This window comes from Python bivittatus, unplaced genomic scaffold, assembly GCF_059951505.1.
Source record: "Python bivittatus isolate LINGU-HERP-01145 unplaced genomic scaffold, Pbiv_v1 ctg000020_np1212, whole genome shotgun sequence".
In the NCBI taxonomy this organism is placed as follows: domain Eukaryota; kingdom Metazoa; phylum Chordata; class Lepidosauria; order Squamata; family Pythonidae; genus Python; species Python bivittatus.
In genome coordinates, this window is record NW_028277030.1 from 351048 (window position 1) to 365598 (window position 14551).

General features: G+C 39.0%; 1 protein-coding gene across 2 annotated transcripts in view; it reads left to right on the forward strand.

Moving 5' to 3' along the window:
• The first annotated feature begins 2436 nt into the window (after positions 1 to 2436).
• Positions 2437 to 14551, forward strand: part of AGAP1 (ArfGAP with GTPase domain, ankyrin repeat and PH domain 1) — a 428513-nt gene continuing 416398 nt past the window's right edge. For both annotated transcript variants that reach the window (XM_088132847.1, XM_088132845.1), the window contains exon 1: positions 2437 to 2961. In XM_088132847.1, coding sequence (XP_087988973.1) covers positions 2790 to 2961 — 172 coding nt within the window. In that variant the 5' untranslated portion in view covers positions 2437 to 2789. The remainder of the gene's footprint in view (positions 2962 to 14551) is intronic.

Below are 14551 nucleotides of genomic sequence, written 5' to 3' on the forward strand. Positions count from 1 at the left end.
TATTGAAACTGTTGGGTAAAGACTTTATATACTTATATACATGTTTGAATGATATCATGTATGTAATTTTGTTGTTTTGCTATAGTTTTTTTCTATTTGTCTTTAATAAATACTTTTTTATAAAAAAAGTTTAATTTGTTGTTGAATGTATCAGAGATTTTAATTTGCATAATTGCACAGAGCAAGTAATTGGACTCTGACAAATGGCTCTTGCCAACTTTTTAATACAGTCACTTTTTAATATAAAAAGAGTTTAAAGAGTTTAACTCTTTAAACTTTTTATACAGTTTCTCCCCCATACATTTAAGAATTTCTCCTTTTCACATATTAAAAAATTCAAGTTGATTTTCAAGTTGAAAATGGAAAAATAAAAGCAGATTGAGTGGCCAAAGGTTGTAGATCAAAACAATCCTCCCCTTTTTTTTCTTTCAAAATGTTGATATGTCTCCTTGCAATCTTTCTTCTTAATGCATGTTAGAGGTGAACTATTATATTAATTCTCATTATTGTACTCCCTCTTTAAATATATTTTATTAGAATTTTTCAGTGTGATAAACATACACAGAACAAAATCAAAGATAGAAAATAGGAAATAGAGAAAAATTATAAAAAGAAAAAACATTCAATTATGCCTTCCATCCTTCTTTCTATTGAGTAATTATTATGTTCTCAAGCAGTTGTACATCATCCAGTTGCACATGTTTTTGGGTGGTTTCCTGAATTCTAAGCATATTACAAAACAGGATTAATTACCTACCTTGAAAGACAAATGTTTCAGTGTTGGTCCTAGGACCCCATTTGAGAAGTTATGTAAATTAACAGTGCACGCCTACTCAAAATAAGTTTATAGTGGGATTTACTCCCAAGGAAATATACCACAGACCAAACTAAGCAGTAAAGAGGAAGAAAGAAACTTTTTTGGAGGATTATTATGAAAACTATGTAATCAATGTTATGAGCCAGTTTTAAAACTTTTTTTGTTATTTGTATTTCGTATGTAGTATTTTCTACGAGTATAAAGATGTAGATTTAAAAAGTATTACTAAAGATAGAATAAGTAAATTAGCAAGATAAAAAAGGAAGGCATGGAGGAAATTAGAGATGTTAGAAACAAATGAGATGGAAAAGCAAGTAGTTTACTACATGAATTCATTTGTGTTAAAAGACAACACTGTTAAAATGAAGAATACATGAATAAATAACTGCTAAAGGAATAAGCTTTATGTTGCAATATATACAGGTATATATGCTAAATATTTTTATGGAGCTACATAATACATCAGGTAAACAAACAAGAGCCATTACAAAGAATATAAATTATTATCTATATAAAAATTTGATGAACTAAATGGAAAATGAGGATAGATATAAGTATCCAAAATATACAATGCAATAAAGCAAATCTGGAATTAAAAATAAGACACGTATTATGAAAATAGAGCAAAGTTTCTTACAAAGACATAGAGGAGGAACTGCAAGCATATTCTTAGACGTATTAACACATTTTAGCACTATTTAAAGATTATTGCAAGGTAGCACTTCGTGCAATAGCAAATAAATATCTCAGGGGTCATTTTGTCAAAATATATTTTCTGAAAGGGTACAAATATTGCATGGGTGGATTCAAATTCTTAAAGATTTAACAACTTCAGAAGGATGTAATTAAAATTATATTTAATCTGATATCAACTGAAAAAAAACTAAGTTAAGTTTGTGGAATTTAATGAGTTATTCAGAGAATGATTTATATCTGGATTCAGTCCAAAGACAAAAACCGAGAAGAGTTAGATACACATGCTTAATCTAAAAAGATCAAATATTAGATGCTACGGACAAGTCGATATTTTAATATTATAGAAACAGTGAACTATCATAAAATTTATTTTCTTCCCTCGCTTCTGTCTTGCCAGTTTCTTGTCACAGATTTCTTACTTATTAGTAAAAAAAAATAAAGTGCCGCATTTGCCAAAAAACATCTATCATAACCCTGTCCCAAGCAAAGTTTCTGGGGCCATTTCCCGATTCTCATTCCGGCCAGCGGCATATAGAAATACCGTCCTTGAGCACAGCCTGTGTGTTTCCTAAGGTGACATATAAACTCACACAAAAGCCTCCCCTCCCATTCGTCGCCGCCTGTGCAGAAGAACGCGATTATTCCTACAGTCTATTGCACGGGCAGCGACCGCCCCTGGCAAATACTGAGGATCATGACGTAGGAGCCTCTAGAAGGACAAGAGGAAATTGCCGGAAGTTAGCAAAGCCACTGGAAACTACAATTCCCAGAAAGCTACGAGGACTTTTCCTTTAACTGATCCTTTATCTCCGCTGGGGTCTGTCTGTTTGTATGTGGGAAAGTAGCGTCATTACGCAAAGAAGGCGGGTCCGGCGTGGAGGGAAGGGAAGCGGCCGATCCTTCTTTCGTGGTTGGCTGGCTCAGCTGCGGCGGGGGAGGCTCAGGGAGGACTGGCTGGTCGCTGGGCTTTTGCGGTTGCGCCAAGCGCTCCCCAGCAGCGGCTTCCGAGCCTGGGCTGCGTTGGGGTCGTGAGAGGCGGGAACGTCGGCGGGTCTGTCCGATTCTTCTCCATGGAGGTGGGCCTTTGCGCCCAGCTCTTGCCTGCTGTGCTTGGTCTTCTTTATTGGTGTGAACATGAACTAGTAGTGCTGGGAGCCGGCGGGGCTGGCTAGTTTGCTGGCTAGCTGGCTGACACGCGGGCGGCTGGCTCCCTGCCTGCTTCGGGGGCGGTCAGTCGATCTGGTGGGGGGAGGACGGTTTTTGGCGTTTCCCCGCCATGAACTTCCAGCAACAGCAGCAGCAGCTGGCGAATTCTGCGGCCATCCGGGCGGAGATCCAACGGTTCGAGTCGGTGCACCCCAACATCTACTCCATTTACGAGCTGCTGGAGCGGGTGGAAGAGCCGGTGCTGCAAAACCAGATCAGGGAGCACGTCATCGCCATCGAAGGTAAGGGACATGTCGATGTCCATCCTATATACCTTGATTGGGCCATCAGCTTCTCCATATCCAGCTGAGCTTTACCCCCAAGAGAGTGTGCACAGGACCGGCTCTCCTCTTGTCCATGGGAATATTCCATTTTTGTTTCCTTCCTGTATACACTGGGAGCGGGTATGATTCGATGCAACAGAACTTATTTCTCTGCAGATATTCATGGGGGGGGGTCACTTTTATTTCCTCACTTCTTGGCTCTTTCCCTTATTAATGCAACAGCGATTATATGGATTGGGAACAATCTGGACATTCACTGTGTTCACCCATCCTGACAATCTATACTTTATTGAATAAGCCACAATTAAGGTAAGGCAGAAACCATAGTTTACTAACTACGCAGCTTGTTTCACACATGTTAAGCTACTATCAAGTATTATGGTTTGGCGCATTATGTGAACTTGGTCATTTTCTTTTATTCTGTCCTATTTATCATTTATTTACTTTTCTTGCATGCCACCCATTCCTAGAGGCCCTTGGTGGCTAACAATGTCAACATAATAATAACTAACACCCCCCCCAGTACATATAAAAAATAAGGATGGTTGCTTGCCTGTTTTAATATGCAGCTTTGTTAGTGAGTCTCTAGAGAATCACTAGTACTCTTTAAAGCCTGTAGGTGGTCTTTGGTCCAGATCAGATTTCAAAAAGATGAGAAAGCCAACTTGGTAGCTCTAGGGCCCAATTTATATCTTGATAACTTGGAAGGATGGATGTGTCAAGCTGTCTTTTTGTTATTATCTGAAAATAGCATAAACCCCAAACTTCTATAGTTCTTTTTTTTGGGGGGGGGGGGAACAAATAAAAAAAATCCAGAAGCTTATGTCTTTTTTCCCACCGCTGAACTGAGGGATGATGTTGCTTATTTTCTGACAAACATCAAACTAATTTCCTCTTCTTTTACTGACATTTCAGTGCTGAAATTCTATAAGCACTATTTTAAGGAAGTAGCTCAGATTTTGTATGGAATTAATTCTAATGTGTACAGTATGCAAATTATTTAAAGTGTATATTTATTTTATTTATTTATATTTCAAATTTGTCACTACCCATCTCACTGTGGGGTGACTTTGGGCGGTATATGCTGCCTACTCTTATTTTTTTTTTAGCTTTAGGCGGCTTACAAACATCCACATACAGTAAAATCTAGAATAGCAAACAATCAGTGTAAAACATTCTAAAAGGTGAGAAGGTCAGCTTCAATTATTATAAATTGTTTCACAGTATGTCCCACACCAGAAAAAGCAGAATGGCTGTTGATATTAAGCATATCTATGTCAGGACTGCAAAAGGTGTCCTGGTGAAGATCTGAGAATGTGGGATGGAGGAGGCAGACCTGCAAGTAATTTGGACCCAAGCTGCGTAAACCTTTATTCACTGTTGTGAGTATCTTGAACTGAGCCCCAAAGCAATCAATAACCAACACAGCTATTTCAGCAGAATAGTGATGGGGAACCTCATCACCCATTTTGGCCTGGTTGCAGTTTCCAGGCTGTCTTCAGTGGTTGTATCGCAAAGCGTATATCACCATAATGCAGCCTTGAAATTATCAGCACCTGTGTCACTGTTTCTCCTCCAGGAATTGGCACATATGGTTTTTTATGCAAATCTTACAAGAAAGGAGAAATACACTTGAGAATCATCAGTGTGCTGGTGTTAATTTGCTCTAAACTTAGGAAGATCCTTTTGGATGCCTTGTAGATGATAAATAACATGACTGTTAAGATGGGACATTGTGCCCCCCCAACTGAACCATTCCTAGGGAGGCAAAGAGAAATCTCTGAATGATCTTTCTGATAACACATAGAAAGATAGGAACAAAACCACTACAAAGTAGTTGTTTCCGTTCCCAGATCCCTCAAATGCTTCAAAAAGTTAACGTGGTGACCACTCTAAAAAGTTCCTTTGTTGTTTCTTGCCAGATTAAATTAGCTAATGCTTATTTTCCCCCCTAATCACCATGGCTTAGTCTTGAAAAAGATGTCTACACTGTGTCCAGTCAATTCTATGTTACACTGTAGTCATTTAAGCTGCTTTCCCCCACACTTCAATTATCTGCAAGCATTTCCTAGAATCATCATGGGCACTGAATTCTGAATCTTTTTGGTTCTGTCCTGAGCAGCTTGGATTAGATATGGGACTCTTTTTGTCCATGATTTTCTTTGCTATGTGATATGATTACACAGCTACACCTTGCTTTCAGGATGAACATAATGTTTGTTCTGCATTTTTGTGTTTGGGCCAGAAAGATCCAAAGGACCTTCAGGTTTAGATTGCAGAGAACTAGAGATTTTCAGCCTGATTTATAATGGTTCTTACAATCTTTTATTTTGGAACCCTTGGAAGAGTTCATTTTACAGGTACTTGTATTTTGTTTGTTTGGCTGCCGGACTCCTAAACAACTCTGGGCAGCTTACAACTAAAAAACAACATATTCAAAGGAATATAGCCAAGGGGCAAAATACAAAAAGAAAAAGAAAAAGAGACCACAACAAATCAAATCAAAATAAAACAAACAAGAAGAAGGCTCCAAAATCACGTTGTCCACAAGGCCTGGGAGAACAATCAGGTCTTCAGTAGCTTCCTGAACGACATAACAGTGGGAGTCACACAAATGTCTTGGGGGGAGATCATTCCAGAGGGCAGGAATTGGGACAGAGTAGGTATACTTCCTGGATCCCGCAAGATGACATTTTTTAATTGATGGGACCTGGAGCACACCTACTTTGTTGGATCTAACTGGATGGGCTGACACAACTGTATATAAATGGTCCCTCATACAACCAGGGCCCATTCCATGAAAGGCTTTAAAGGTGAAAACCAGCACCTTGAATTGTACCCAAAAGCTAACCGGCAACGAGTGCAGCTTGCAAAGTATTGGAATTGCATGCGCATAAGCTGATGCCCCATCACTGCCTGCACTGCTGCATTCTGGACCAGCTGTAGCTTCCTGGTGGTCTGTAAGGACAGCCCCATGTACAGTGTGTTACAGTAATCCAATTATGAGGTGGCTAAGGGATAAGTGTCTGTCTGAAGGGCTTCTCTGTCCAGGAAGGGGTATAGCGGACACATGAGATGTAACTGTGCAAAGGCCCTCTTGGCCCCAGCTTCCATTTGCTCTCTGAGTAGGAGCTGAAACTCCAAAAGGATCCTCAGATTGCACACAAATCTCAAATGGGGAAGTGCAATTTGTGTGGGTTTGGGTTGTTTTGTAGTGATGTAAACAAATTCTTTGCCATAGATTCAGTTAATAGAAGAGGATTCCATTAGCGGATTGGAATGTGAATTGACTCATTTTAATCCTATCAAATATTGTGGCTTTAATGCAACAAATGCAGAACTGGCATGCATAGTATTTCAGTCTGAAAGCTTTCCTTTGTCTCCTCTGTTTATCTCCTCTTTCCATTAAAGGTTTAAGTGGGGCTATCAAAATTTGACCATAAAATTAAAAAAAATGTTTTTAGTATTAAGGTATATGTTACAATTGTAATATAAAAATATATTTTAAATAAATAAATTGTTCTGAACAAATGAGTTTCCTCAGAGATTTCCATGAGAGTCTGTGACAGCAAAACAATGAATTTTATGACATCTTGTGTCCAGGAGTGGGCAGTCTTTCAGCCTGGAGACTGCAGCTCACCTTTCTGAATATGGAATCACAAATAGTTTTGTGAATAATTGCAATTCATTTATTCAGATTTTGGCCTATGAAGGAAGTTATTGGTCATATTTGAACAAAATTGTATACATCAAAATGGGTTTGAAGTTTTATTAAGCTTTACGTAAATGAAAATGTTGTCTATTTTAAACATTTTTTTATGTATGGATAAGAATAATAAATATCTGAAAGAACCTAATATTTTCTAAGAATGGTTAAAAAAAATGCTATTGCTGCTATAATCTTACCTGCAGACTTACAGTATAACATTTCAGATCCCCAAGTAAAATTCCAACATATCTCAGTGTAGTAAAGTGACCCAAATGAATCCATGTCTGTGATGTTAATAAATGTGCTTTTTAAGATGTTTCCTTGGACAGAACATAGTGAAACAGACTGGCTCTAGGTTGACAAAAGAGTGAGACAAGGCTGTATACGCTCTCTTTATTCACTCTTTACCCTGAATATACTGTATATTGAGGAAAGCTGGATTGAAAGATGAGTGTGGAGTCAAGAAGCACAGTGAAAAAGCAAGATTACAATTAACTAATGACAATAGGTCCAGCAACTAACCTTAGAATTGACAGTGAAGGCATTGAAATATGGATACCTTCTGCCTGTTAAGATCAACCAGCAACAGCAAAAGAATCACCACTTGGTAGAATGGCAATGAAGGCCTCAGAAAAAAGGCCTTTGTGTGTTATAACTACAAAGATTAGAATCGTGCATTATAATAAATTATGGAAATAAATAAAGCAGGATGTTAATACTGCCCAATATGAACTTTCTGTTCTAAATGTCACCAGTTCCAATCTCAGACACAAGCTTGCAGGAATGGCAAAGAACAATCAATAGATTTATATGGAACAGGAAAAAAAAAAGAGTAAGATTCAAAATGTTGCAAGACTCAAAAGAAAGAGGCAGACTTATTTCCTAGCTTTAAATTATATTAAGCAAACTGTCTATCATGGATAACAGAATGGATAAAATCCCTGAATACCAGAATATCAATTATAAAAGGGACTGACTTAGCCAAAGGACTTCTTAGGTATTTATGATATAAAGAAACAAGAAGGAAAGAATGTGAAGGGACATATTATAAGACAAAGTTTGTTAAAAAATATGGAATCTTCTAAAACCAATGATGAGCCCAGAGATTTCACTGTTGTTTGTTTGTTTGTTTATATATATATATCAAATTTATATCACCACCCAACTCCCCCACAAGGAGGGACTCTGGGCGGTTCACAACAAAACAATTTAAAATCAATAAAAACATAAATAATACAAATATTAAATACAAATATTAAATAAAATAAAATCCAAGAAATGGTGATATTATTTCAGCCTGTGACTAGATAATATCAGTCAAAGGTAAGAATAGGGAACCAGCCAACCCCAAAACTGACTATTCCCATCCCTACCCCATGCGTAATGGCAGAACCAGGTCTTCAGTTTTTTTCTGAAGTCTAAAAGGGAGGGGGCCAACCTCATTTTTGGGGGAAGAGTGTTCCGAAGGGCAGGGGCTGCTGCAGAGAAGGCTTGGCTTCTGGACCCCGTCAGATGAAATTCTCTTACGGACAGGGTCCATAGCATGCCCTCTCAGCATGACCAGGTGGGACGGGTTGATGTAGCGCCACCGTCAGATGCCTTTTAGTTCAAGGACAACTATGGTAAGGAAGGAGTTTCAGGAAGGCATGGTGAACTGAAGACATCTCCACAAGAGCGGAGCTGACAACTGCAGCAATAATAGATTGGAACCTCTCCAGATAAGGAGAGGAAGGGAGATTACCCATATGTGCTCCAGATGGCTGCTCATTGCGAAGAGACCGGAGGGCAGCAGTCTTCCGTGGCTTTGGGTGCTGGGAGATGAAGGGATTAGCCATCTTGTTTGCAACTGTGGTGGAGCCTTTTAAAGGGCACTAAATTTGCAAGCCTCACTTTCTAATCACTTTTGGAAATTGCCTATTAATCATCTTAAAGGTATTAGAGACCTTCAAGATGACAAATTTGAAAAGTCACTAGGTAAGTTTAGCTTCAACTCTGAACAAAAGAAAAGTTAATTACAAGCTTAAGAACTTAAATAATTTGAAATAAACAACACAAAGCTAAATAAGATTTTGATCTAAGAAAGTTATAAATTGAAAATTGAAGAAATTATGCAATAGGATAAAGAAGAATTGAAGAGAAATCAAATCCTATGACAATATTTGAATGAACTAAAGATTAAGACTGTTAGAAGTAAAAGGAAGGGATATAAAGTTGGTTATTTGATCAAGGTTAAAATAAGACTTTTTTTTTTTTTTTTTTTTGCAAAGTTCTGGCAACCCTTCACAGACTTTCTGCTGACACCATGTTTGAAAAGTTGATGCTTTATGGATTTGGTTATAGATAAGGGATGGGATATGGGATGAAGAGATATTTGTAACCTTATAGCGGGTGAAGAGTTACTAAATTTGTCTATATTTGTTGCAATGAAGGTTGGAAATCACTTCTTTATATACAGTATTTTTCTTTTTCTTTATTACATTCTTTTCACTTTCTTTTTTTTCTTACACTTTTTGTTCTTTCTATTCTCTTTTCTTTAAGTTTAGTTTGTAATAGTTTTTACTATTGTAATCAAAATCCATAATAAAAATTATGTCCAAAAAAGTAAGAAAGATTTAATCACCTACAGCTAGTCCTTGGTTAACAACCATTTGTTCAGCAACTGTTCAAAATTATGATGGTGCTGAACGAGGAGACTTACAGCCAGTCCTTAAAGTTGTGGCCATTGAAGTCTCCCCATGGTCATGTGATCACAATTTGGGTGCTTGGCAACCAGCTTGCAATTACAATGGTCACAGTGTACCATGGTCACGTGATTGCCATTTGTAACTTTCACTGCCAGCTTCTGGCAAGCAAAGTCAATGGGGAGGCCGGCAGGAGGTTGCGAATAGAGATCATGTGATGTCGCGCCTAATGACTGTGCAGGATTCGCTAATGACCACAACTGGAACTGCCAGAACTGCCATTGTAAGTTGGCACAGTCACGTGACATTGCACTTTACAACCACGTCACTTAGCGATGGAGTTCCCAGTCCCAATTACTGTCCTTAACTGAGGACTTCCTGTATTCTAATATGGTACATCCAGACTCAAAAAAACAGATTAAAGACACAGTAAAACTGCTCAATGACTTCCATGGTTGATGTATTTGGAAACTGCTGGAAAAATAAAAGTGACCTCAAAAAAGAAGGAGGGACCTTGAGAAAGATGACAGAATTTGAAACACACAAAACCAAAGTTATCTGTTAAGATGTATATATAAACAGTTATTGAAATATGACACAAAGACAGAACAAATTAAAAATGTCATGATGAAGTGGATACCAAACTTGAAAGAAGTAATCACAGTAGAAAATGGGAAGAACTATGGGAAAAAAACAATAAAACTGATTCTGATTTTCCAAGAAATCAAGCAAAAGAGATGCCTGGAGCACTGTAGGAAGAAGACAAAGAGTGATTATTATTGAACGTGATCAGACATATTTGGGATTACATTGTGGTGATGAGGATGGTGAAATAGTGTCATTTCTCTGTCCTTATTACGTCTGCTGATAGCCATCTGGTGGTCCTTTTTAGGATGGCTCAGTCCTTTCTGGGAAGGAATGAGTCATGTGATCTACTGAGCTGTTGTGAAGGATACTCCAGCTATCTAGGTGATAGAATTGTTCAAATTTGTTCACAGTTGGACTCCCAATTTGACTGTTGAAGTGCCTGGGACACACTTTGTGGTTTTATCTGGGATGAATTTGAGTCTGTTGACTCCCGGTGAAGTAGACAGAGTCCCTCAGACTATGAGCTTGATCACCTGCTTTTTAGATCCAAGTCCCTCCTGGTTCGATAAAGCTGCCCAGGCTTCTCTGAGAGAGATGATGGTCCTTTCAGCTCTGAAGGGAATAATGGTATGCTCTTTCCTCAACAAGCTGTCAGTGGACCCAACAATTCTGGCCACCAGCTCCAGAGGGTTGTGGAGGAAACAAATTATTTGGAACTGTTTTAGTCAGGTTTTATGCTGGAATGTAGCACTGAGATGGCATTGGTTGTGCTTGGGCATTTGCCAGGATGGATGTGGTACATCCATCCTTGCGTTTCTTGATTTTTCAGCAGTTCTTAATATTTTCAGTCATGGTATCATTCTGGACTGGTTACCACGGTTTGGAGTGGGGGGCACTATGCTACAGTAGCTTTCCTTTCCCTGATTCCTGTTTTAGTCAGCGTTGAGAAGAGTGGGAGAGTTTGAGTCTACAGGCCCTCACAGGGCTTGAAGCTTTCGCCCTTCTTGTTTAAAATCTATATGAAACCATTGGGTGAGGTCATCCATTGGTTTGGGGACTAGTATCACCAGTGTAGAGCCAGTTTGGTGTAGTGATTAAGGTACAAAGCTAGAAACGAAAATTGTGAGTTCTAGTCCCACCTTAAGCACAAAGCCAGTTGGGTGCCATTGAGTCAGTTACTCTTTCAGCCCTAGGAAGAAGGTAAGGGTAACCCATTTCCAAACATCTTGCTAAGAAAACTGCAGGGACTTTTCCAGGCAGTCTCCGGGAGTCAATACTGACTTGAAGGCACCAATAAATAAATAAATAACCAATCAGTCAGTACACTGATGATACTCTGTAGTGATATATCACAACCCTGGGCTGCACAAGTGATGCTGTTGATGTGCTGCTCCAGTGTTTGGAGGCTGTGTGGATCTGGCTGAGAAGAGATGCTCAGTGCTGACCAAGTGATGGTGGATATTTGGTCCACTGATCCTGGCAAGACTGCACTTCCCTATTCAACACTGGTACTCATTTTGGGGTTTGTCTTGGACACATGGGTCCTGCTTGAGGAACAGGTGGCAGTTTTGGCCAAGAGGGCCTTTCCACAGATCCATCTAATGCACCAGTTCCACCCATTTCTGTATTGGGAGGCCTTTCAGACAGTCACTCATGCTCTCCAATACTTTCCGTCTGTCCAGTAAGATTTAGCATAATGGGTGTGTTGCAAGTCCCTTTTATTAAACAAGGATATATGTGTAAGAATTAAAGTTGTTTAAGTTCCATGAGGATAAAAAATGATTTATGTCCTTTTTCTTGCTGATCCATTGCAAGGCAGAAAAGCATGGTTCTTGTGATGGAATGGAATTATGAAGGCCAGGCTCAGGGAGATAAACATTTTCTTAGCTCGCCAGAAGAGCGTGGAAGGAACAAGAGGATGAGACTGGCACCTCCCTGAGGAATTCACACTGTTGTGGCTGGTTGACTTTGGGAGCTGGGGTTTCAGTCTGGGAAGATTCTTGCTAGAGGTTGTAGCTAATAAACATAGCTGGACTGAATTTGCATTGTCTCTTGGAGTTCCTTGGGCTAGGCCTGACATCAATTTTCCCAGACTGAAACTCCAGCTCCCAAAGTCAGCCAGCCACAACAGTGTGAATTCCTCAGGGAGGTGCCAGTCTCATCCTCTTGTTCCTCCCACGCTCTTCTGGCGAGCTAAGAAAATGTTTATCTCCCTGAGCCTGGCCTTCATAATTCCATTCCATCACAGTTCTTCAGACGAAAACCTGAAGTGCTTCCCTAACACACTGCCTTTTAAATGTCTCCTCCTAATCTTCATCTTCAGCTCCTGGATTGCTAACAGACAGAAGTGGAATTAGTGGGTGAAGAATGAACTGGCCACTATGATGCTATTTGGTAGCATTATCGGTGCTATAAGAGGAGTGAGGATGCTACTAAAATGAGGTTTCCTTTCAGGAGTGTGACAGTATTCATCCCTTGACCAACAGACCTTAAATTGGCCCTCCCTTTGACTAGCTTCTTTTGTTTAATTGGTTTACTTCTCCAGGACATGGGTGTTTTAGTAGTGCTATTATGGGGGACTTTTCTGCATTTACTAGCCTTAAATTTGGGGTGGGGATAGGATGTTTTAAATGCAAGTTTCTGTTTAAAAGTAGGGAACCCTTATTTCTATGTCTTTCCTTCCCCATCTACATTACCCATGTTTCCATGCTACTTTTAAAACTGCAAATAATAGCAACAACAACAAAAATAAAAGCCCTGAGAACACTTGAATGAAATGGGGTTTGAGTTATGGGAGTTGCTTCAGAGACAGTCAGTCTGATATACTTATCAGTTCCAGAAGTAAATAAGTCAAGTTAACACTACATTCCCACAATCCTAGTTCTTCCTTACCAACAGAGATCAAATCCAGAGTAGCACTCTCAGTGCCACATGTGGTACTTAAATGCCAGCTGTTTTGATCCAAAATTCCATGTGGCTTAAAATAATAGAGGTGGCACATGTCCAGTTCTTGCTAGAGTACTGGATCAGACTAGAAAATTCAAAAGATAACACTCCATTGGCAAGAAGTAATGCAATTTGTCCATTTCTGTCAGTCCTTCAAGGTACACCAGATCAGGAAACAGACTCCACAGGAAGACCAGAACTATACTTCATTAGATAGGCTATAATAACAGAATCTTGCAAGTCTGTCTGTGTCTTGCCTTCCTCCCTTTTATACCCCAGGAAGTTGGGGGAGGAAGAGGGCCAGTCTGAGTTTCTTTGTAAATACTCTCCTGCCTCTCTGGACTTAATGTTTCTTCTGCATCTGGTGTTTCTCTAATGGCCTCTGGATTCCTTCTCCAAAATCATCTTCTGGCTCTTTACAATCACATAGTCTCAAACAATAGGGAACACTCAAAACACCACTACATAAAGCAGATGTGGAAAATATGCTTGTTGTGTTCCAAGGATGAAACACCTGAAACAGGCCTAAAATAGTTTGTGTTTACTGTTTTGGAAACCCCTGGTTATCAGTGGGTGAATCGCTATTGACTAGATTATTGTGGCCTAGAAATGAGGAACCAACAATAGGTGGCAAAAGTAACCCCTTGCCATGGCGATAATTTATGTATGCTGTATAACAGCGCACTCAGGAAAAGTGCAACCACATCCTAAGCGGGCATTATCCCTAATTGCTGAACAGAAAACTATCTATCCATAATACTTCCATCCTGTCAAGATCCCACTGCAGCTTACTGACTCTCATATTGCCCAGTGTAGAGTTGGGTATCCTCAGAATGCTGATGAAAGTCCATCCTGCATTGCCTAATGGCAGCTCCTGATGGCCTTATATAGATGTTAAACACCAGTAGGACAAGAAGAAAAATCCTGTAGAATCCCACAGTGCAATTGTTATGGAAGTATGCTATTCTTGGAATATTGCCTTAAAGATTTTAAAATACTGGAAGTATTTTAAAACAGTGCACCCAACACATAGTTCATGCAGCAGGTTCTGAAGGATACTGTGATCAGTGTTGCCAATGCTGCCAAGAAATGAAGAAAAATCATTAAAGCGGTTCTTCCTCATCTAGCTTTCTATGTAATATATATTCTAACTGAATAGAAAATGTTATGCATCTGCACTGTAGTAGTCCTTGAAAGCTTACGCCAGAATACATCTTTGTCTTTAAAATGTCACGAAATAGAATAGATAAGGGTAATAATAACAAAACTTCTGAATTGATTTAAGTGTTTTCAATAAGTCAGCTCTTCCGCACAAAATATTGAGGGTAATTGTTTTTTGGAAATCATATATCTGAAATTGTGTATTGTACTCTTAGACATTTATATATACATTTTGGTACTAGGAATGAACACAAAAGGAGCATTTAGAGCACCAATTTGCCTGTATCTCTGATGCTGCCTATTGCTTGTTCCATTTTGTTTATTTTCAATAGATTGATTCCACATGGATTTTAAAGTAGGCCACAGATGCATTTTTGGTGTTTAATGCATGTGCATAATTATAAGTGTGAGATCATAGTAAATAATTCATGTAAGATGGGAGAACTTGGTACTTATAATGAGA